Genomic DNA, 23,580 nt, shown 5'->3' on the forward strand with positions numbered 1-23,580 from the left:
GCTAGATTGACGGAATTTGAATCCGTTTTGAGATGAACCGTTGAATTCTGATATTTTGCCGTTCACAAAAGTCGAATTTGGAAATTTGATCGACGCCGGGGTCGGTGGGATATTCCCTTCCACTCGGATATAACTCAAAAGATAGGCTTGTTTATCCCTCAACACTTCGTCTTGTCGTACGGCAGACATATCCTCGTCATCGGCATGATACCATTGGCCACTAGGACCACGGACGTAAGAGGTATAATGTCCAAAACGCAATTCGGCACCTCGATGACAGGTCACTCCGAAAAGTCGATATTTGGTGCCTTCAGACTATGCGTCAGCCACGACCAATCCCTATCGGCACCTCTCCTACAAAAGCACCGGCAGAGTGCACTGTCTGCTTTTTCAACGAGACATTGAGGGGAAGTATGAGGGCTTGATAGAAATGGAAGACTCACAGTAGGATCAACCATGAAGTTCGCAATGTCCAACCATTCCCCAAACTCGATAAAACCGCTATACTTCTCCGCATTTGCTTTATTGCCAAAAGAATTATAACGAACGTTGAACCGTTTCAAATGTAGAGTCAAGACAGGAGGAGCGTGGGATATTCTAAAACTCTTCTTGGCATCGGCCTTTCTCTTGCAACTACCCATCAGTATCTATGAGCATGAGATAGGAGAGGAAACACACTTTTCACAATTATACTTGTTCTCGCCTTCTAATTTGTCGTCCTTGCAGAATTCTCGTAACATTGATAGGACAGATGGCTTGCGATTGGGCGGGACATCAAGAGAGAGATCGAGAAATGTATCAAAGGTGTCGGAAGGGGTGGAACATCGGTCGCAAATGACGCGAGATCTGACTTGTCCTCCCCATAATTTATAGACCCAGGTGGAATTTTTTATTTTGGCAGGTAAATCCCTATGATCAACTAAATGTACGCTCAATTGCCAAGGATTTCTCATTCAAAATTTACAACATGATTATGATTTTGTCGATATCTGGGTACTAAAAGCAGTCGAAGGGGGTAACGTGTACGAAAAACTTGACTCACTTTGGTCTCCCCGCAAGAGCGGTAGCTTGAAGAGCATCCGTCACAAATCGAAAGAATTCATGAGCGTCTTCTTGTTTATGTTTGTTGAAACCTTTATGTATTTCTGATTGTTCAGTTGTCATTTCATTACATCGAGCTCCGCATGTCCGAGGGGCTTGGAGGGAGTATGAGAAAATTTTGTAAGGGCAAAGAGGGAAAAGGACGTACGACTGAGATGGTTATGTACCTCTTTAGGCATGTAAGATCCCTGTCTACTCCAATGTTCGTCTCCCGTTGTCCTCAGCGCGCATAGCATACACCAACCTTTGTTTCTCGCCGTCAAACCTGATAGTCAGTATTTGTACCACGCATTGTCTGAGATGCCTCTTTCACCCTGAACCAACCCTACTCATCGACGAGTAGACCTCTTTAAGTCGCGTCTCTCACAACCGGCCTCAAAGTTGGAACACGTCAAACTAGACCGTCGAGTGTATGAGCAGCAGGGACCGCATGATCACCGTGCAAACCAGCTTCCCATGGACAAGACATAATATGATAATCTGAGAGACACTCACAAGATTGGGACTGATGAGCACTCGCTATCCTGAGAAAAGGAGGTGTATGAAATAACACCTGTAAGGTAGCGTTGGCATAACATGCCTGAGAGGGGTTATAAAGCCCCGCTGCTCGCTTTTTCGTTCCTCTTAGAATTTCCGGCCAACTGAGATCCATCGTCCCCTTGAACAAATCATCACCTCTCTCTTTGCCTTTTCTCGAAGGAGACGCGTCGGGTCCTGAGACCGCGGCTCTTTCTTCTCTTTCTGGCACAGCTGAAGAATTTGAGCTTTGATGGTTCGGACGAGATGGCCCCGCTTCCCTTGAGGTATTGACAGTTGGAGGGGAGGAGGGACGCGTTGGAGAGATGGGAGCGAGAGCGACTTCGGTGGTCCCTCTGATCGAGCCAAAGCTTGATTTGGAGAAGGGGGGTCCGAAGACGGGTGGGTTGGACAGCATCTCTTTGAAGAGAGAAGAGTCGGAGGGAGGTGCTAAGACTGTCATATCGGTCGTGCATAGGACTCGGGAGGATGGTAGATGTTGGGGAAGAGGGGGGGGGGAGGGGAGTAAGAGGATGAAGACGAGACGCGCAACTGGGAGTGAAAAAAAAGTGAGAGCTCTCTCGATGGCTTCGATGGTTTGTGGCACTTTTTCGCTCTGCTACATGCTACATCATCCTGTCAGACGTATCATGACAATGCGCTCTTTGGTGTTTGTGTGGAGGCCGGGGAAGTGGAAGGCACGACAAGCAGACGTGATATACACTGTTATACATCTCTAATCCCATGTAGATCCAAAATCACAACCATACAATAGCTTCTACTCGCTCGCCAAGCTCCAAATCATGTTGGCGTTGAACACTCTTGACCGGTTCTTGTCGATAGAGACAGAGTGCACGTCGCTCTTGACATCGTTTCCTGGGTGTTAGACATGACGTGTCCACTCATGAAAGCATAAGACTTACTTATCAGCACCTTGCTGGCTCCACCGTTCTCTTTGGAAGGAAGCAATGAGAAGCCGGCGTCGGAGAACAGCTTCAGTCGGATACTGGAGGTCAATCAAAGTCCGTCGGATCTGGGCTCTCACGACTCTGATGTGCAATTTTTCATCAAGATTGACATATTCTGGGAGAGACATCAAAATGTTTCAATGACTAAGGGGCTGGCAATCGAAGTGCAATGCAGAAGCAAGCCAGAGTGAAGGACTCACATCTTCCCATCTACCCAATCATCCTCACCAATTTTGATATTCCCCACCGTTTCCTTCTCTGCTTTCCATTTACTCAACTCCGTCTCCTTCTTTGCTACACTGGCTTGTTCCTCGTTTAACTGTTTGACAGTGGCGTATTGCTGTTGTTCCAACGTCCGGACTTGGGCGTCGTGTTCGGCTGCTGAAGGTGCAGAGCTAGGTCGTTGTGCTGCTTGCTGAGCAGCGTTATATTGACGGCTCAAAGCTGTGAATGAGCTGGTGACTATTTGACTGTGTCTCTCAATCACTCGGTCAATCAAATTGAATACGGTCTAGAGATCGAGCAAGGAATGTGTAGGAAAAGGATGACCAACCTTTTAGATCTGTTCGTAGTTGATCGACCACCTGTGCTTGTTCGTTATCCTTGACACGGACGGCGGCCTCAGCGGCGGCTATATCCCCTAATTCCACATCGGGATTCAACATGGGGCCTACGTCTCTAACCACGTTTCTGCGGTGAGTAAAGGTACTTGTCATCTCGATTCTCCACCGGGAGCATCGACTTGTCCAGCTTTCTCAATGTCTAGTCCACATCTTCAAACCAGCAGGTAGCGTCCATCACAATGTTGAGTCTCAGAGTGTGAAAGGGCGAGAAATCCGACAACACCTCAGCTTCAATCACTACTTCTACTGATCGCCTGATGGATGTGTTGATAGGGAGCATGTGATAGCAATGATTCACCAGTGTCCTCATGGTATCGAGGAATATATTCTTGACGGTGAGGGGAAGGCGAGAAGCGAACCAATTGTCACTCACGCAAGTTGTTGCCATTGTTCATCCGAAACATCCTGCGATATACTCCTGTTACCCCGGGTATAGGACGTCTCGGGTGACGGTAGAAAGTCTGGTATAGCAGGTGAAGCCATGAGTGACATTTTGGTACTGAGATGAAGGAAAGAAAGAGTTTGAAAAAGCAGTCGCGTGTTGACGTGGCGCAAGTTCGCGCGTAGGGATAATCCCGACGGAACTCGAATTAATCCCGACGAAATTTTGCCACTTTCTCCCAAAATACGTCACTCAACCCGAGGATCCCTCCACTACTGACCCAAATACCTACGGAATGTCCCCAAATCCCCCCTGTATTGAATATGCATCCTACCGTGGCTTCTTGCATATCTATGGGTTGCCACACGTATTCTGAAGCCATTCATGCAGGCAGAACCTCCGAATTCGGAGTCCTTGGTTCTCTACAGCCATTTGGAGTTCAAATTCGGAAACGCCCCCGAAAGGATGTGTCCTTCAACCCTAGGCACTGTTTGGCGGTGATTGGGCAATCATTTTTCTCCTCTTCTTATTTCAATCATCTTCTTTCCATTGATTTAAGCATAATAGTAACTTACTGAATTAAGCTCACAAGCTTTATGTCTCAGAATAATCAAGCTGATCAACTCATTCTCAACGCTTTAAAGAGAAAGTCGCCTTTTCGTGGTCGACCTCCGAAAGTGTATGCTCCTAGTGCACAATCACCATCAACATGTCAGTGTCTCCTCTGAAGATTATCTCACCCCTTACTAACTATGTAGCCCGTCCTTCTCACCCTATTGAGCCTTCTTCTATCAACAGGACAGCTTCGGAGATCCAGTCAGTTTCGGTTTCGGTGCCCTGTGAGACATTCTCTTTTCCTCTTGGTTCATTGAAGCTTATGCTCAGTGAACAAACCGCCGCCCTTTCCTGAACCACCCCAGCTGAGCTCAAGAGGGGCTTCTTCTCCATCTCCTTGTCATAAAGTAGCTCAGCCCGATCTCCTTCCAACCCCCTCTGCCTCCCTGCCTGCTTCCGAAACGCGACTGGAATCGCATTTGGATTCGGTGGCCTGTGAGGCAGTTTCTTTTCCTCTGGGTTCATTGAAGCTTATGCTCAGTAAATCATTCACAGCAGCTTCCCAAATCGTCTCCTGGTCACAAGATACCCCTGTCCACGGCTGATTCCAGTGAGTACTTTTGGATCCCCTTTATGTATCAACTGACAGGAGAGTTGCATCAGGAGATACTCCTGCATCCTCCAACGGTATTGGTATTGTGACACCAGATTCGGTACCCTGGACAGAGCTGGTCATGGCCTCCCCCTCCGCTTCATTGTCTTCGGCCGTGCAAGCTTCAGCACCCAACTTATCCGCTGCCGTTCCGAAATGGTCTCCCTCTCAACCTCCGAATCCCATTTCGGTAGAAGATGAGATCATCACTGCTAGGCAAGAGGCGGCCGGGCGCTTCCGAATTGTCAATATCTCTTCCGAATCATACTCCGTACCACGTCCTGAGGCTCCACTCTTGGCACTCAAAGCTCCTCGCACCGACGCTAGTCTTGGGGTCAACATACGTGCTTTGGAAACCTTCTGTCGTTTACCGAATCCTGACCTGGTGGATGATGATCGCTATGAACAATTCGAGGTGGCTTTTCATCATATCCCGAAAGCGTTTGACTCTTTGGTCAGTGTTCTGTTTTGGAGAGTTACAACCGTTGATATATCAGCGTCAGGACTACCTCATTGAGACCCAGCATATATCCAAATGTGTTCAAGTGGAATGGTTGGATCCCCCTGGTTTATTACCCGCCGACATCAGGGGAAGACATGGCCTCTTCTTTGTCTCCGACAGTGCTGTCGCCGCATACCCGAATCGGACAGTGTTTCGGTCGATCTTCCGATGCAGTGGCAACTGTACCCAGATCCAGCCAACTTTGAACAGTGTCCACCACCATGTTGAGCCGAAAGCAAAGGATGAAACACAAACAACAGCCGAAGCTCACCCTCCAACTGCTGCCAGTGCACGATATTCCTCAAGAGCACGTTTAAAGTGTGATCTTTTTCTTGAGGTGGGTCATATAAGGATGATTCATCTTCACTAAGCTGATTTTCTTAGATACGAATGACCCCCAGCAATATCCGAAAAGGGGTCTGTTGTCTGATCCGCCCGAAAGCTGCATATCACGGTCAACCGAACCCGTTGACATTACTTCGGATTTCGCCACATCTCCGAAACCTACTCCATGATGCTGCAACTCTGGTGGGAACGACTGAGTCACGTCTTCGGCTTCGGTGGTACAATTCCTTCTGCAAGATTCACCCCTATGTCCTATGGGTCAAGGCAAATTATCCCGAGCGTCTTCCTACCACCACTGACTTCCAAACTGCCATCCGAACGGCTCTGCGGCAGGAAAGGCTGGATCGGCTACCACTGGCGGCGATAAGTATCTTACATGAGGCCAATCCAAGCTCTTTCCTGCAGTATGTAGCCAGCGTTTCCTTGTCCTCATGAGCTGACTGTCAGTTGTGAATATCCTGAAGGCCTGGCACTCGGTGGCACTCAGCCATTCCCAGCGGACTCTTCGTTCATTGCAATCATCAGTCCGAAACATGCATTGCAATCAGCAATTCGGCATGCCACAGATCGGGGCCTCTTTCTTGATTCGTCTTGGAGAAATAAGAATGCAATACGCTGTCCCGTCACCTTGCTAGCCACAGTAAATGAATATGGTCATATGGTCCCTGGTGAGTCCTGTGGTTTGAAGGGTTTCGGGTTTCGGAGCTGACAATGCTCCAGTAGCTGTCATGGTCTCGAATCACGCCAACACCGATTCCTATACCGAATTCTTGAGCGTTATCCGAAAGGCTATCAAGAAAGAAGCGAAAGCATTACTCAAGGGCAAATCATCAGTGGTCTCCGAATATGAGAATGAAGAGCAAATCCTCATCAACGCCGAATACATTCACGAGGAGGATTTCCTTCCACTACATTTCATGATTGATTGTGATGACGCCGAACGAAAGGCCATTGAGGAGGTCTTCCCGGGAACTCCAATTCGGTTATGCCAATTCCATTTCATGCACGCCGCCCGATCTCGAGCACTTCGGCTATTTGGGAGTGATCTGGTGGGTACCGAAAAGGCCTTTGCCTTCCTTGTGGCACTTCGGAGGTGCCAACGATGTTCCGAAGAGGAGTCTTGGTCAGAAGTTTTTGCTCGACTAGAAGCCGATGTTGCGGCAATCAGCAATAACGATCCCGAAATTTGGGACAAAATCAGAACCTGGCTCCTGTCTGAATGGTTCAGCGACAGATGGAGGGGATACCTTGTCGACTATGGTCTGCCACCTCATCACACCCGAGATGGTACTCTCTCAACAAACAACTTTGTCGAAGCGGCATTTCGGACCTTTGACAGAGTATTCCTTGAATCTCGAGCCAACAAACGTATAGACAAACTCCTCACAATCATCATCGACGTTTACTTTCCCATGTATCTCCATTCACCACCAACATCTGCCCGCTGTGACCCCACGGTTCTGTCACACATACTTCAAGGACTGGAGCTTTGGGAGCAAGGGGCGGTTAGGGAATGTTTCGGAGACGAGATGCCTATGTCATTGAGAGGTCAACTAGATCATACATATTGTGTGACATCCTCCGAATCGAGCAAAACAACACCGGACTTACATTACTGTGGGATCAAAGACAAAACTCGTGAACGATGCTCCTGCAGATACTTTACCGAAACAGGCAAAAGGTGCTCGGGTCTCTGGGCATTGTACTGCTTTCACACTTGTGGCTCCTCCGAAACGTATTCTAATGGTGTCACGGCAAACGAACTGCGACTGCAGACTCGAGCTATACAACTACAAAGACGGTTGGGAGAGATATCTTATCCATTGGATCAAGAAGACCTTGTTGCCTATTGGGGACATGACCCTTCGGAGCCTGTGTGGCATGATTGGTCCTCCGAGCAGCCTCCGAAACAGGGCACGCTCATCAGCATTGATAGTGCCAACCTTGATTTTGTCGAGCCCGATTCGCCCATTACCCGCCGAAACCGATTCCTCAACCATGCTGACGACCATCCCTCAACCACTGCCACGTTACCGGTTTCAAGACCAGAGGCTGATAAGGGTGGCCGTCCAGCAGCTCACCGCCCTCTGCATCCTTATCGCCAAAAGACAGCCCCCACAAAAGCTGGCATTCCTCGGGACGCACTACCACCACGAGATCGACCTGTTGGAGCAAAGAATTATCTTCAATCCTGTTTTGCTCTGTCGTTGTTCCATATTGTCTTCCGAATTCCAGCCTTCGTGTCCGCATTCAACGAAGCTAATGACGCTCTCAGGCCTCACGCACCTTCTTTGATTGTCTTACTAGGTGACTTTCTTAAAGCCATTTCGGTAACTAGACGGCTGGTGGATCTGAAGGACATTGTACCGATCCTCCGAAGTGAGTTCCCTTCCTCCATCATTGCTGCCAATCAGCATGTTCATTTGCTGATATGCAGGTGAGAACTTGATAGATGAAGAATCTCAGCATGATCCGTGTGAACTGTTTCTCAGAATGACAAGCAAATTCAATCAGATCATTGAACAGAACCCGATTCGGAACACATTCCAATTCGGAGTAACCTGGGAATATGTCTTTCAGCCCTGTTCCCACGCAGTCCCTGTCAGGCAAGAGACATCCTCACTGGAGAAGCAAATGACCGTTCTCCAAATCTATCCACATGGCTCATCACTTAACCTCATCCAGCTCATCAACCTTTCATTGTGGCGTTCATGCAGTCCCCAACATTGCTTTTCGGTACCATGTAATGGACGAATGGCCGTCACTCGAGCACGAGCCAAGATGTCCTTGGAATCCAACAACCTGCCCCGCATGTTACTCCTCAACATTGTCTGGGATCTCCGAAACCCCTCTGCACACCAAGTGATCCACCCTTTTGACATTCCCGAAACTATCAACCCAGCGCAGGTTTCGGCCGTACCTCCTCCTATACTCCCCAGCAATCTTCCAATGTACAGATTGAAGGGAATGCTCTGCCGAAAGGGGGACACCGTGCAGGTGACCAGTGGACACTATGTGGCTTTGATAAAGCATGATGATGTGCTGTGGGAGATTGACGACGAAAAAACCTCTCGTATGTTTCTGAACCGGGACGCTTTCGGTGGTACACGATTCCCGGTCTTGCTGTTCTATACACTGGAAGATGAAGTCAAGCCATCAGCAAGTCAACCCATTGCCAAAAAGAGACGACTGAATAAGCCAAGTGGGAAAGCAATGTCAAAATCGGCTTCGAATCCTGAAATACCAAAAGCTGAAGGCCCAACACTGGAAGCACCAAACCCCCAACCTCCCGTTTCGGACGCCATACCAGCTAATTCTTCAAATTCGGAGCTGCCAACTTCGGCCCCGCCAACGCTTGAACCTCCGAATTCGGGAGATCCGAAAGTTCCTCCTCCAAACCCAACGGAACAAGAACCTGCCCCAGTTGATGTCCAGTCCACAAGCTTGGCGCCCACCAGTACCCCTACAGACCCCACCGCTTCTCAGCCCAATGTTCTTCCCACAGTTTCTCAGGGTACCATCCCTCCGAAGCCTACACATATTTCTCCACCTGGTGATGAACCTCCCGAAAGCGGGCCTTCCTCGAGCAACATGCTGTGCCAAACCAACACACCCCAGGGTGAATCGGCTCCCCCCGATCAAGCTATCAGTCTCAATCCCACTGTAGCTTCTCAAGACATTACAGCAGAACCAGATTCCCCATCATCATCCATGGACATTGATCCTCCAAGTGTCGTTCCCACTGTTGAACGCTCTCCCTCACCCGAGGTTCCGCAGTACTGTCAACTAGAAAAGGCTCAGTCAGTCATTGCCGAAAGACTAGCACAAGTTCAGTGGCGTTCGGGGGAATCCTTTCAACCTCTCATCTCCGTCAGCACATTTCAAGATGTTGATAGCCTTTCGGACGATCTCCTTGAGGACCTGTGCGACCAGATGGAAGCTATGTTTCATGACATGGCCGAAGATGAGCATAAGGGCTTGAAGCTGCAGGGTGTAGACTCCACATTCGGGTCAAAAACGTTGCGTAAGTTCTACGGAAGGAATGAGTGGTACACCAATTTCGGAATCGATGATATCTTGCTTTCGGTGTCAGCTTTCATCCGAAATTGTGTGAATCTGGGGATTGGAATGTCTGACCCCATACCAAACTCGTTTGTTTACCGAACCCTAGCTGCTGGTGACAACTGGAACCCATACATACCTGGAGGTACGCCATGGCCTTCTCTGGGCAAGGACGGGCAATGGAGGAAAGAGAACACAGTTGGGGTTCTGATGTCGAGCTCCCATTTTGAGACACTGGTAATCTTTGGGCCACAGAAGCTGGTGTTGATGTATGATGGGGCAGGGGGGACTTATGATTCGGGAGAACAGAAGAAGGTAAGTTGGTCATTCAAAATTACTTCAATGAGGTGCAGCGTCACTGATCAATAGCAATGGTCACGCCTGCTAGAACGCCGTTTGTCCTGGGAAGTCAGAAAAGGCATAGCAACAGAGGCTGAAGCTATGGGTTGGTTGATTGCTCCAAATTCTCAGGTGAGTACAGTACTACTCCCAAGCTCAATAATGACGTTCAGGCTACCAGGGATAACCTGGACTGGGTTACACAAGTGGACTCACACAGCTGTGGTCCTCTAGCATGTGCCGCTGCATGTCTTCTTCTCCAGGGAATCAGACCGACTGCTTCTGTGCTTGGGGTGAAATCATCAACTCTGGCTAGAGGTGAGAGTAGAAAACTACGAACAAGTGTGCTTCAACTGGTGCTTGCAATGGCTGCACGGGATCCAGCAAATGAGTCTATATTCAGTCCGAAAGTGAAAAAATTGATGGACAAGTCTGTACCTTCCATGACTTACTACATAGATCGCCTGTAGAGAGGTATCACAGCTGGTTGTGCATGAATATAATGACTAATATACCTCTGGATGTAAAAATACACTTGGTTTGATGCAGATTGGGGCTTGATTATCTTTCCCAAGTGAGTCCGAAGGCACTCCCGAAACACCGAAAACCCCTCCGAAAGCACATCTGACCATCTCATGTATTCCAATATTGTACTGCTTAGGGTCACTAGTCATTGTGTCTACCCAGTGCTTATTTGGATAGTCATAAGCTCTCTTGCAGTGATATATGCAGCCATGACTGTCCGAAATTGGTCAAGGCTGTCCGAAGTCGGTCCGAATTTTGGGGACAATTAATCCTACTACAAGGATCTCTCGCTCACTGACACAAGAAACAGTGAAGTATCTCTTGCAGGGATGTATGCAACATGAGCCAGGCTGGAAGAGTTCAGACATGGAATGCATTACACAGGCTAGTTCACACACAGATGAGACATTTGGACCCCAAACATAGAAAGACCGAAACATGAAATGAAAACACCGAAACGGAAACTCGGCAAAATGAACAAGTGACAGTACATACAAGGGAACTGTAACACGGATTTGATTGGCTACATTTAATCTTGAGAAGAATGGAGATCTGCATTTGTGGGGATTGTGGGAATGGCATCATGAGGTGTTGGTCCTGAAGAAAGTACATTTTCGGAGTTGGAAGGGTCATTTTCGGGATTCGGTGCGGTATTTTCGGAGTTTCGAGCGGTGATCTTGGTGGAAGGGAGATCAAGACTGTGAGCTCTTCTTCGGTCAGAGTACTCGTTCGGCTTCGCAGGGGAGGTCCTAAGGTCAAAGCGGAATTGTTGCCGAGCCTTTTCTTGTTTGGCCTCTTGGAGTTCTGACTCAAGTTGCCTGATGGTGTAGTTGGCCGATTCCCACTCCTCTTGATCCACTTGAAGGTCCGCCCGTAACTTCTCATTTGCTCCCTCCAACTGCGCTTTGAGTTCCTTCAACCCTACATTCTCCATCTCAGTCTCATTTTGCAGGGCAGCGGTAATTTGCACAAACTGCAATGCCTCGTCGATTTGCTGTTGCATTACTCCCTTAGCTGCTTCAGCCTCCGAAAGACGAGCTCGGAGAGTTTCCAATTCGGTGTTTTCCTTCTCAGCCATCTGTCTGGCCAGATCTGAACACCGCTGTTCAGCAAACTGACGAGCCTGAGCCTCCTTTTCCTTATCCCCCATTGCACTAGCGAACCTCTGGCTCATAGTCTTGAGCCCTTCCTGAGTCTCCTCCAACTGCTTTCGGATTGAAGCAATTTCGGCGTCCTTTTCGGCGGTGACTCGGGCAACAGCATGATCTCTCTCCTCATTCTTATCAATCTGCTCTTTGTACAGCCGGTCCAGTGTCTTTACCTCTCCTTGAGCCACATCTCTTTCAGAAACCACCGAGTCATACCGCGCTTTGAATTCACTCCATGTCCCATTGATAGCTCTCACACCCGAAAGTGATTGTGTGACACTTTCGGAGAAGGCTTGATGACGTCCTCGGTTGATTTCTCGGTAATAGTCTATCATTTCGGAAACTTGAGCAACCATTCGGGAAGAGAATTGCTCCTCAAACTGAGCCTGAGTCTCTTGAAACTCACTCATACGATGCAGACACTGTTCAACTTCGGGCATGGTAGACGGTGGAGCCGGGATGTAAGGGACAACCTTTTCGGGTGCAGGCTGGTCCAAGGAAGGGACAGTGGGCCTTTGGGTCCGAAATTCGGGCTGGAGTGGTGGGTTCATTTGAGGGAGTTTACTGACCACATTGACCGAAGTGACAGGAATGGAGGGTATCTGACCTGGCAAAGCTGTGGGACCAGAGCCAACGAATTCTGAATGAGAACGAATGAGAGAAGTGGGAGGTGGAGTCTGAGGGGGAGCCGATTGGGAAGCAAAGAGTGGAGGAACTATGGGCTTCGGAGCCATCGTGGGTTTCGGAACATTGGTTGATGGGTTTGGACCAGGAAGACTCTGCACACCTGATCGACCCAGGCGCTTCTGCTGTAGCCACTGCTTTACCTCTGCAAACGTATGCAGTGAGGTAGGTAGTGGGGAGATTTGGGGAGGGCCAGAGACGAGAGAAGAAGACCCAGGTTGAAGGTTTGGAGGAGGGCCTGCTTTCGGAGCAGGGGAGGGGCTGGGGAAGGGGGCCGGTGTGACACTTTTAGCTTGGTGAGGCGAAGGGATTGTTGGTGATTCTTGCAATGTAACACCCAAAACCGATTGTGTTTGTGCTATAAATGGGTCTAGAGCAGAGGGAACGGCCTGTTGTCGAACAGATACGGCAGGAGAAGGAACAGGACCAACAGGGGACATTGTGGGCACCTTTTCGGAGGTAAGATCCATTTCGGGCTGGGGAGGACCTTGTTCAATGGAGAACGGACGAGCCCGTTTCGGTTCGGCCTGGGACTCTTCTACATCCTCCAGGGCACGCTTGTTCACAGGAGGATGAACAGGACTACTTCGGACAAGTATCGGAGAAACCCCAGCTGGCAAACCTGCAGAGAAAACGGGGGGGGCGGTTTCGGAGGGTTCCTTTTCGGGAACAACATCGGCAAATTTTGGAGGGCGGGGAGGGAATCGTGGCCTCTCATTTCGGGCTGTAGATGGTTCCGGTTGAGGTCCTTCTTCCCCATCATCTTGACCCAAGCTGGAATCTTGAACAAGAATAGGACCAGCTGGAGAAGACAGTTCTGTTTCTCCCTAAAAGTCAGCTGCTGAGACTTGCTTTCAGTTCGGAACCTAGAAAACTCACCTCCGAACGAGGTTGCTCTCTAGCAGACGTAGGCGCTTCGGTGAGAGGTTTCGGAGAAGGTCTGACAACCCATTTCGGACCGGGTTTTGCAGCATCCCCAGCTGCGACAGTGCCTCCCCTAGCAGTCCTACGCTTGTCCTTCGGTCCTACCGGTTGCTGCAGTGGCGCATTTGAGAACCCAATCGCCGTGGAAGCTGCAGGGGGAGCTTTTTCTTTTCCCTTTCCTTTTCCTTTTTCGGGAGGGGGGGGAGAAACCGATTTCTTGGGAGCCGAAGCTCTTGTGGAGCGTGTTGTGGTGGCTGGCCGGCGAGGTTTCGGAGGGGAGGGATGTGGTGAATGTTCAGAGTCCGATGAGTCCGAATCAGAATCCGAGCTGTCCTCAGGCTTGTCCTGACCTTGTGATGACTTTTTCGGTCGTTTTTCACTTTCGGAGGACTCTTCGACAAGGAAATTGGTCGGCTTGCCCTTGAGGGAGCAGGTGAGAGGGGGCTTTGTGGAGTTATAACAGTGCACACAGACACGAAACTTTCCTTCGTCCCAACGGTTGAGAAACACTGGTCGACCATCAGGTACATTGACACATTTCACTTCGGGATGTCTGAGATCAGCATTGAGTTTCGTTAATTTCTCCCGAATTCGGGAGCCATATTTGATAAACCAATACTCACGTGTAATTGAAAGCCGAAACACAAAACTGGACATGACAGTTTGGCTTTGTGGCCGACTCATCCGCCGAATAACATCGTGACCCTCTAGTAATCGCCCGAATACCCTCTTCCTTCATTTGTTTCGGGGTAGCTTCCCGAAGTCCTAGCTTTTCAGCAAGCTGAGGAAGATACTTCGGCTCTGCATGCCACCAGGGCTGGAGGTAGAACCCTATCTCAGCTTGAAAAGAACGAAGTGATTTCTCATTCTTCCAAATGGGGTGTTGTGGCTGAAGATACTTTTGGAAGTGAACATGGTCGGGGTGTAATTTGTAACCCTTCGGAGGGTTTACACTGGATTTATCTGTTTTTGGGTCGAAGGGGTTCGGCATTTTGAGAAAGAGGTCAAAGAGGTCAGAGAGATTGGGAGGAAGGGGGAGTGGGAAGACTCTAATTTTGATGATAAGATAATTCGGACGAGCCAAGGCGGAAGGTGAGATGAAGCACACAGATGCAGAATGAGCAGTGAGATCAGTTGAGAGTGAGCAGTGGAGAGCAGATGAAAAACGCTGGCTAATGTATGCTGGAAAAAGATATGAAGATGCTGAAGTGAAGTGAAGTGAAGAGAAGAAGTGAATTGAAGGAATGAAAAAGGGGGAAAATCGCGTCAGCCCGTGTTAGTACTTAGTAGAAGTTCAATCAACACATCACCATCAGACACGTCAACATGATGGATCCTTAAGAGAGTTTTGTGCATTCAGAGGATGTATTACCATGAACATGAACATACATACATACTTACATACATGAAAGAAGCTATTCACTTGGGTAGATTGGTAGTCAGTAGTGAGTATGTGACTATCACCGAAAGCTCCCGAATTCGGCCGAAAGGGGACCGAAAAGGAAGTAGGATTTCGGGCTGGGGACATTGCCCATGCCCCTGTGGTCAATACTCCGAAAGCTGTGCCGAAAATGGTATGAATAGACTCAGAAGGCGTCAGGCATTCCAATGATATCAGAAAAGCCACGGAAAGATGATTTCTTAATAGTGAAGGTATTTGGGTCAGTAGTGACGGGATATGGGAGTTGAACGTCGTATTTTGGGAGAAAGTGGCAAAATTTCGTCGGGATTAATTCGAGTTCCGTCGGGATTATCCACTTTTGCCGCAAGTTGAAGCACAAGCAGGGCAGAAGCGGAATCAAATTCTTGTCTATGTGGGAAATTCCAGCTCGCCGACTTGAGTACCAGGCTGACTGTACTGTATGACTACTGTACCTCTACTACAAAAGCTATAACACTCGTGTCAATCGCTATAGCATATCAATCGAGCATCACAATCGAGTGCTCATCTTACCTGTTCTACGAGATTGCTCCTCTTATTGGAATCATCTTGAACTGAAACCCCAGTATCATAAACGATCATGTTCACAGGTATCGTAAGTCCCTACCCTCCTTCCTTCCTCCTTCTTCTCCTGCACTGACAATACAACCTCGAGTACCATAGCTAATCCAATAAGATAGAAATCACAGCTCGTATATCATCCATCACTCCTTCTTCCTCCTCATCAGGCTTCACACTCACTCTTGATGAAGCCCATGAAATACTAGTCGATTGTCACGTAGGGGACTCGATATGCGTCAACGGGGCGTGTTTGACAGTCACTGAATTTGATATGGGAGCAGGATGGTTCAAAGTTGGTTTAGCGCATGAGACTTTACAACGGACTAATTTAGGTGAGTCTTTCCAATCCTGTTTACCAATTCCCGTTTCATTCTGTCTCTTCCTTTCTCGACCCATCGATTTAGTCTAGGACCTAAGTACTAGAGTTGTTGCTGTTATTGATGATTTGTGAAATACTGACCATAAGGTCAACTTCAAATCGACGATAGGGTCAATTGTGAAAGAGCCATGTCTTCTCATACACGTTTCGGTGGTCATATGGTTCAAGTGAGTAATTGCTTCCCCGCTTTTCAATCCTCTATCTTCACATTTCTCCTTATTTATCTCACTCCCCGACCCTCTGGTCCTATTATCATCATATGCTCTTATGATCTCAACATCTCATAATTCTCTAAAGGCCCATCCTCGTAAAACACATATCTTTCCAGAACCTCGAAATTGAATAGTGCAAATGTCCACGGAGAGAACGAAAAGAAGGATGAAAATAGAGAGAACTGAAGAGTCTGGAGCAGAACCAATCGAAACGAAGATGAACAAATTAAGCGGATATGAGCAATGAGGACAGATCGAAGCAGAAAAAGCCAGAAAGAATATAGAGGACTCAAACAGCGCTGATATCACAGGGTCACATAGATTCAACGGCCAAAATCATATCCATAATCCCCGATGGAAATTCTCTTCGTTTCAAATTCGAATTCCCCCCTCAAACCAACCTCATGCCTTATCTAGTAGAAAAAGGTTATATAACTATAGATGGTGCTTCCCTTACTCTAGTCTTCGTCGATGATTCTTCATTGACTTTCGGTATAATGCTCATCAGTCATAGTCAAGAGATTTTAACTTTGAGTAAGAAAAAAGTCGGGGAGAGTGTGAATGTTGAAGTTGATATTTTGGGTAAATATATTTTAGGAGGAACGGGAAGGATGGAAAGGTTGATTGATAATATTGTGGAGAAACGTATGAAAGAGAAAGGAATTATATGAGATTTTTGTTATGAATGTATGTAAACCTCTATTTGAATCGAAGGGGTTTGTTGAAGTGTATATAAACTGAATTTACTGAAACATTGGAGAAGAGAATTCATACGAGTCAACCAATCAAGTTGTCAGAGTACCTGACGACATGAAGACATGCAGGGTGAATGGTCGAGCTTGTGGTCCCTACTGGATGACCGTTGAGTTCTGATGTGATGGATAAATTGTCAACCTTACTGAAATACGACACATAGCTAACATGATCACAGGTCTACTCATACAACAGACTTTGATCATGGCGTGAAAATTTGACTATTTACGAAGAAAATGTCCATCATTACATTTCATGAATATCATTGAGCTACTGCGTTCCCTCTTGCCTCGTGGAAGATCTCGTTGAATCCACGACCAATCAACATCCTCCTAATCTCCTGCGTACCCGCTCCTACGGTGTACAACCGAGAATCCCTCAATAATCTCCCAGCTGGATAATCTATTCATCAGCTTCAACCTTCAACCTTCTCAATATTCAGATGAAACTGACCATTTATATACCCATTTCCACCCTATTGATGCCATCAGTGAAGATCTCAACAACCTGCACCAAATGAAACTCACAAGACATTGTTGAGCTTCCATGGAAACTTCGACAGCCCTATCGGAAGAATACAAAATTGCCCCGGCACAATCCTACCATTGTCAACCTCTCCCTGCATCCTGGGAGATGAGGAAACTAACCTGTCGGGAAACATGCCCAGCATCACAAGCTCTAGCCACGGCGTATACATAAGCTCTCGAAGCGCTCAATTTGGTGTACATGTCTGATTTGTTTTAGCTCGGGCTGGGACTGGACATTACAACTTACCCGCAAGCTTCCCCTGCATCAATTGAAACGTCGCTATTGGCTTTCCGAATTGTTGTCGATCATGTGTATACTCTAATGTAAAGTCCAGAGCAGCTTGCATGATTCTTACATTCAGTAGATTGTCACATGTTTTGAAGTAGACTTACCCGAGAGGTCCACCAGATAGTACCAAACGTTCAAGATCCAAACCCGACATGAGGACATTTGCTCCTTTTCCCACAGTCCCCAGGACATTTTCTAATTGTGAGAAACATTCCACATGGTCCGCAATGACCTACCTTGGGGTATCTCAACGTTATCGAAGAAAAGCTCGGCAGTGGGGGAACCTCTCATCTGTCCCGATAAGCTCACAATACCATGACGACGTAAGAGCTTACGCCAAATTTATCCAGATGCTCCCCAACTTGAAACCCCTTCCATCCTCTCTCTACCAAGAAAGCTGTGATGCCTTTGCTCGGTGGACCGGTAGTGTCGCTCTTGGCGTAGATCAGGAATGTCGAAGATAACGGAGCATTGGTGATCCTGGAGGTCAACATCGATTCCGCATAATGATCAACATAACATCTAGTTACTCGAATCAGGCATTAGGTGTTCTTCTTTCCGATGAGAAGAGCAGTCCGAGTGGACTTCAGAGAAGCCGGCATTGGGTAGTCTAGTCGGCCTGGTGGATTAGAGATAAACCTACCAGCACTTGCTCCCGTTCAACACCCACTTGTCACCTATCTTCTCCGCTTTGGTTCTCATTGAAACTACGTCACTCCCTGCTTCAGGTTCAGACATTGCAAGTGAGCCGATATGTTCTCCGGTGAGTAGAGGAGGGAGGTATTTCCTCAATTGCTCTTCGTCTATCTGTCAGTACTGAGCAGCATGCAGCACCAATTCACACTCCATGTTGTCTCATATCGGGATATCATCATGATCATGATAGTATCACCTTCAAGTTTCAAGTACCAGGCGATTAACATAACGAATCCCATAAGAAGGTGAGTAGGTTGGTATAATGATAGGAAGAAGACTCACTGCCCCACCGAGTTAACTGATTTACCATGAGATTTGAATGTGCCTACATTCCTCAGTACTGTCTTCTCTCCTAGGACATATAACTCACACCATACGACAAAGCCACCGAAGCTGACGCTCTACTCAACTCTACCTCATCAGCATACAAACCCTCGATCGTGATAGACATACCTTCCATAGCTATGGTATGTTCAAGATAACCTAACCCTAATCCTCCTAGTTTCTCAGGTACCGTAACCCCCAACAATCCCATTGCTCCCAGTTTTGGGAAGATATCCTCATGGTCATCCTACATTCCCAATACTCTACAATGATGGTAGGCAAAGGAAGGAACTCACATCGGGCATTCGATTGGTTTTGTCTATTTCTTCTGCTCGGGGAGCGATTTCTCGTTGGGCGAATGATGCTACTGTCTCTCTGAACTGTCCGTTAGTTATTCTCATCACACATCTCTATATGCTATGCTAGAGCTAGATATATGTCATGGTCTCAGATGATATCTTATGGGTGACGACGATGAGATTCAACATACTTCCTCCTGTTCCGTTGTCAGACCTGATATAGCCGGATTGTAAGAAGTGTAGAATCTTCGTGGTGATAATTTGGATATTATCCGACATTTTATGAGGGATCGGGGTGAACCAAAGCTGGTCAACAGTGTTCTCACCATTGTAGAGTACTGTAGACTATGGAGATGTAGTGATGTAGAGTGAGAACATGGGAGTGATCTCTGGTGATCGGACTGGCCAACCGGGTGTTATCATTAGCCGGATGTTCTTCGATATCCATGCTGCATGCTGCATACCATGCCTCTCTACTCAGTAGAGTACAATAGAGTAATTGAACTCGTAAGGACTCGTATTGTATACGCCTCTCTGATCTACCGTCTATATACTCATTCAGATATCAGACCAGTCAAGAGGCCGCCTCCTGAGCCTCGCGTAACTGGTCGTCAGTACTCATCTTCTACGTATCTAGCGTTTACATGTTGTCGAGGGATCATATAGTGTAACAAATGGCCGATAAGCGAGTCAGAACTCACCTCATCAATCACCCTTTGCACCACCTCATCCCCTTTCTTCCCCCACTTACCCTCCACCTTGGCCATGAACCTACCCTTCGCTCCTCCCCCTTTCACTCTGCCCTTTTCCTCCCCCTCCAAAGCCTTTTTCAACTTGTCAAAAACCTCCTTCGCCAACTCACCTCTCGATTGCACAACCACCAACCCCGTCATACCCCCCTGCAAAGCTGAAGTAGCTACGATGACCCCATCCGGTACCTTTTCAAGATACGTCCCGGTGACTCCACTAAGAAAATCAAAATGGTGTGTTGCCTGTTGTCCTCTTTTGACCCATGCGATCTTACCCTGTGAGGCGGCTTGTTCACCCACAAGAGTTTGTAATTCTGATCGGACGGCAGTGAGTTGAGTTTGACCTTCTCTACGTAGCTCGTCAATCTTCTCCACCCGCGCGACAAGGTCGGTACGATTCACACTGATGGCTTGGCTGGCGAGGGAGAGGGTACGACTGGCGTCTGATAGGTATCGTCGTGCACGAGGACCAGCGGTAAAGAACAGTCGAGTGGGAGTGAGGGCTGGGATGGAAGATGTGGATGGTGTAGAAGGTGGGATGAGATGAATCATTTCGCAGTGTTTGAGAGAAGGACATTGAGTACCACAACAAGCGTTACGATCTGTACCTTCGATATTGCAATGACGGATGACGCCCTGGCTGTCAGTCCTTTCATGTCACACATTGGGCTCAATCAAGATTGACCTCCGAGCAGAGAATACGGTCTAGGCACCTCACCAGATGCACAGAAATCTTGGGGTTGAGGAGTTAGTGTGATGTGATAGAGACTGAAGATTACTCACGCCCTGATAATCCTTTGGAATATCCCTAAACTCCCTCCCTACTTGTCCTCCTCCTTCATGTTGCGCATAAACATCTATCCACACCTTCCGATCTTCCCTGATCAGAGCATTGCATTTCTGCTCCACTTCTGCCACTTCTGCCCATGTCAACGCCCTTGGTAACTCCACATACGGCGTATCGATGGAAGGATGAGCCGGCATTCCCCAAGACAAAGTAGGTAGCTCCATAGTGTCCAATACGGCAGAGAGGAGGTGTTGAGCTGTATGGATAGCCATTTGGTCTTGACGTCTCACCCAATCAACTTCAAGGTCTACCTCTAAACCTTCAAGATTATCGAGAGGGATTTCATCGGGTGGAACACGAACGAGATGGACCGCATCGAGGCCGACACGGAGACAAGCTTCTATTCGTAGAGTTTGTTGAGATGAGGGGATGTAAAGAGTTCCTAAATCGCATGGCTGACCGCCGCCTGAGGATAAGGATCAGTATACATCTCTCATACTCATGATGGCAGTTGGTATTCTCTGTCACACCATTCAGCCGAGGGAGGGAAAGAGTACGGGAGAAGAGGGACAGGAAGAGAAAAAGACACACCTTCCGGGAAGATGACAGTATCTTCAGTTTGTACCTCCCACAACGTGCCACTAGTGATCGTCTTCTCCTGTGTTTCCTCAATGGATGCACCACCTTTCTTCTTTCCCCTCCCTTTCTGGGGAGGTGCCGCGGTGACTTTGGCAAGTTGAGACGAGATCACTTTCGTACGAAGAGTACGAAGTAGGGGATCTCCTACAGCGTAAGTCCCTAATCCTCCACTCTTCCTAGTCAAATGTATGAGGGTCAAGAAGTACGATAAGTAGACGACCCACTTTGACATGCTAGAAAACCCACGATTCTTTTCTTGGGCAAGGAAGAAGGGTCAAAATGTAACCTGAGATAATCTCCTGGAGTCGAGGTGCTGGGAAGATCTTGTAGTATCTCGTAGGTCATTATGGTGAGCTCGTATACGTGTCTTCAGCTCTTCAGCTCCTTAGTCCACAAGTCACGAAGGAAGTCGTAGAAAAATACTTCAAGTTGGTAAGTCGGAAAGTGACCAAATTTCGAGTGCAACATGAGATCTAGGTATCGGTGGCAGCGTATGTGGCACCCTTCGCTCTCATGATGTACTCTGGCTTCTCGGGTTGAACATGCCTGAGCTTGTTGTTAGACCGAGGTTGGGGACTGGGAGCGTTGTGGGGAATTGAGAGTGAGAATTGAATGCATTTAGCTGATGTGTGACAGGAGGAACATGCAACGGAGGAATGAAGTGGGAGCAGCACTCGGGGGGTGAACTTATCGTCACTTTTAGTATCATCGTGGTCGTCTTTCATTCAGGATTGCATAGGTCATGAAGGAAGGGACTGAGGAGAGTCAATGACCATCCGCTACACTCGTTGACCTTGCAAGATGCATGCCGACAAAGAAACATAGAGTCGCAAGAGACTCACTTAGACCTACCTACCACTCGTTCGGAACTTCCGGATCTAAATTTGGCCATACGATCGCCGGTGTCATCCGGCCCGATCTTCCTCCTCTTCTTATACCTGACGACATATTCGTTAAGACCATGAGCATCCCAGCTCATCTCTACAACGACCACCATGTCGTCCACCATCACCACCACCCCTCTTCCCACGCCTGGCATTCAACTCGCCCGTTATGCGGTCTCTCATCGTACTCGACCTTTACCACCAAACGTCTTACTCAAACTCAAACATCATCTACTCGACACATTCTCCGCCATCGTTTCCGGTTCCGCTCTGGAAGCAGGATTAGCCTCTCAAACTCATCTTTCAACTCTTCCATCTTCTGACAAATGTAGTGTCATCGGTACTTTTCTTCGTACATCTATAGTAGATTCCGCATTCGCCAACGGTATGTCAGCTCATGCTGATGAATCTGATGATTCACATGAAACATCTCAAACTCATCCTGGATGTGGAATACTTCCTGCGGCATTATCTATATCTGAATACGTTTCTGCTTCCGGTGAAGATCTGATAAAAGCAGTAGGATTAGGATACGAGATTTGTATCAGGTTTGGTGAATCTTTATCATCTTCATTATCTTTTTCAAGATCTTCACTTTCTTGTCATGCTCTAGGACCTTTATTCGGTGGGGGGTTTGCAGCTGGTTATTTATTAGGTTTCACAGAAGAAAAATATTTGATTTTGTTAAATTATTTAGCACAAGAAGCTAGTGGATTAACAACTTGGAGATTAGATAAAGCTCATACGCTTAAATCTTACGTTTTCGCGGGAATGCCAGCTTCCAATGCTGTTAAATGTGTAATGATGGTCAATTCGGGATTCACAGGAACGGGTGATGTTTTAGGTGAAGATAGGAATTTCTTTGATGCTATTTTACCTGGAAAAAACGCTAGGTTGGATCTGAGAGATTTGGAAAGTTGGAAAGTTTTAGAAGCGGATTTGAAGAAATATTCAGTTGGATTTCCTATAGCTGCTCCATTAGCAGCTTTGGAAAGTATAATCGATGATATACAATCTTCCAATTCAAATTCGAATAGATCTCTTAAGATTGGACAGAAACGGAAAAGTGAAGCTGAAGAAGGGGTGGAAAAGGAAGAGAAAAGTGAAGGAGAAATGTGGAAAAAAGTTGAATGGGTGAAACTTTGGTATCATCCAGATTGGTATAAAGTCATTGGGGACGCAAATCATATGCCCGATTTAAACCTTCGTCATTGTTTAGCGGCGACTTTGGTACAAGGTAGACTCACCTTCGATGCTAGTCACGACGAAAGTTTGATGAAAGAACCGAGGATAGTAGCTGTGGGAAAGACCATTCAGTTGTTGGATGATGAAGAACAGGATAGATTCACGGCGAGAGTAGAGGTGAAGATAGGGGATAAGGTATGGAAGATGGAACAAGGAGGAAACGTTTTGGGAAGGTACGAAAATCCGATGAATGAAGAACAGGTGATCGATAAGGCGAAGGAACTTTTGGGAACCGTTTTGGATGAGGAGAGGGTCAAGGGAGTTGTGGAGATTGTCAGTAGATTGGAAAAGGAGAAAAGTTTGGACAAATTGATAGGGTTTATGTGTCCTCCGAAGATATGAGACGAATGAATCTTTCATTATGTATGTCACTCTTGAATCACAATTGTCCGAATAATGTCAGCCGGGTGAGCTCATTAGATACCAAAACGATTCAAGTGAAGATCAGTCTCAAAGCCACATAGTCAAG

General features: G+C 47.4%; 8 protein-coding genes across 8 annotated transcripts; 3 read left to right on the forward strand and 5 right to left on the reverse strand.

The window, feature by feature from the left end:
• Positions 1-123: 123 nt before the first annotated feature.
• Positions 124-1,753, reverse strand: TREMEDRAFT_22812 (uncharacterized protein; the record flags this gene model as incomplete). The annotated part of the gene is made up of 6 exons (XM_007000400.1): positions 124-315; positions 456-633; positions 679-909; positions 1,043-1,145; positions 1,250-1,353; positions 1,593-1,753. Coding segments are annotated over 6 exons (969 nt in total), but the record flags the coding sequence as incomplete, so codon positions are not given.
• A 642-nt stretch (positions 1,754-2,395) lies between these two features.
• On the reverse strand, positions 2,396-3,691 carry TREMEDRAFT_25795 (uncharacterized protein; the record flags this gene model as incomplete). Its single annotated transcript, XM_007000611.1, has 5 exons — positions 2,396-2,493; positions 2,541-2,623; positions 2,786-3,029; positions 3,139-3,275; positions 3,582-3,691. 5 exons carry the CDS (start codon positions 3,689-3,691, stop codon positions 2,396-2,398), a joined length of 672 nt encoding a protein of 223 aa, XP_007000673.1.
• A 495-nt stretch (positions 3,692-4,186) lies between these two features.
• Positions 4,187-10,515, forward strand: TREMEDRAFT_59416 (uncharacterized protein; the record flags this gene model as incomplete). Its single annotated transcript, XM_007001588.1, has 12 exons — positions 4,187-4,301; positions 4,349-4,429; positions 4,687-4,755; positions 4,800-5,251; positions 5,295-5,447; positions 5,490-5,636; positions 5,684-6,048; positions 6,092-6,312; positions 6,365-8,023; positions 8,082-10,021; positions 10,076-10,177; positions 10,219-10,515. The coding sequence occupies 12 exons, from the start codon at positions 4,187-4,189 to the stop codon at positions 10,513-10,515; spliced, it is 5,601 nt and encodes a 1,866-aa protein (XP_007001650.1).
• Positions 10,516-11,099: 584 nt separating this feature from the next.
• Positions 11,100-14,317, reverse strand: TREMEDRAFT_59417 (uncharacterized protein; the record flags this gene model as incomplete). Its single annotated transcript, XM_007001589.1, has 3 exons — positions 11,100-13,229; positions 13,282-13,879; positions 13,950-14,317. The coding sequence occupies 3 exons, from the start codon at positions 14,315-14,317 to the stop codon at positions 11,100-11,102; spliced, it is 3,096 nt and encodes a 1,031-aa protein (XP_007001651.1).
• Positions 14,318-15,347: 1,030 nt separating this feature from the next.
• On the forward strand, positions 15,348-16,590 carry TREMEDRAFT_67284 (uncharacterized protein; the record flags this gene model as incomplete). The annotated part of the gene is made up of 4 exons (XM_007001878.1): positions 15,348-15,362; positions 15,444-15,660; positions 15,795-15,874; positions 16,231-16,590. 4 exons carry the CDS (start codon positions 15,348-15,350, stop codon positions 16,588-16,590), a joined length of 672 nt encoding a protein of 223 aa, XP_007001940.1.
• Positions 16,591-16,934: 344 nt separating this feature from the next.
• TREMEDRAFT_25250 (uncharacterized protein) lies at positions 16,935-19,136 on the reverse strand (the record flags this gene model as incomplete). The annotated part of the gene is made up of 14 exons (XM_007000543.1): positions 16,935-17,074; positions 17,126-17,147; positions 17,200-17,271; positions 17,320-17,402; positions 17,447-17,550; positions 17,593-17,683; positions 17,725-17,779; positions 17,824-17,968; positions 18,132-18,291; positions 18,467-18,509; positions 18,555-18,595; positions 18,638-18,743; positions 18,805-18,888; positions 18,999-19,136. 14 exons carry the CDS (start codon positions 19,134-19,136, stop codon positions 16,935-16,937), a joined length of 1,284 nt encoding a protein of 427 aa, XP_007000605.1.
• Positions 19,137-19,418: 282 nt separating this feature from the next.
• On the reverse strand, positions 19,419-21,327 carry TREMEDRAFT_26825 (uncharacterized protein; the record flags this gene model as incomplete). The annotated part of the gene is made up of 4 exons (XM_007000736.1): positions 19,419-20,192; positions 20,340-20,809; positions 20,935-21,126; positions 21,207-21,327. The coding sequence occupies 4 exons, from the start codon at positions 21,325-21,327 to the stop codon at positions 19,419-19,421; spliced, it is 1,557 nt and encodes a 518-aa protein (XP_007000798.1).
• Positions 21,328-21,977: 650 nt separating this feature from the next.
• Positions 21,978-23,453, forward strand: TREMEDRAFT_59420 (uncharacterized protein; the record flags this gene model as incomplete). Its single annotated transcript, XM_007001590.1, has 1 exon — positions 21,978-23,453. One exon carries the CDS (start codon positions 21,978-21,980, stop codon positions 23,451-23,453), a length of 1,476 nt encoding a protein of 491 aa, XP_007001652.1.
• Positions 23,454-23,580: the final 127 nt, after the last annotated feature.

Source organism: Tremella mesenterica (genome assembly GCF_000271645.1).
Source record: "Tremella mesenterica DSM 1558 unplaced genomic scaffold TREMEscaffold_1, whole genome shotgun sequence".
NCBI lineage: Eukaryota > Fungi > Basidiomycota > Tremellomycetes > Tremellales > Tremellaceae > Tremella > Tremella mesenterica.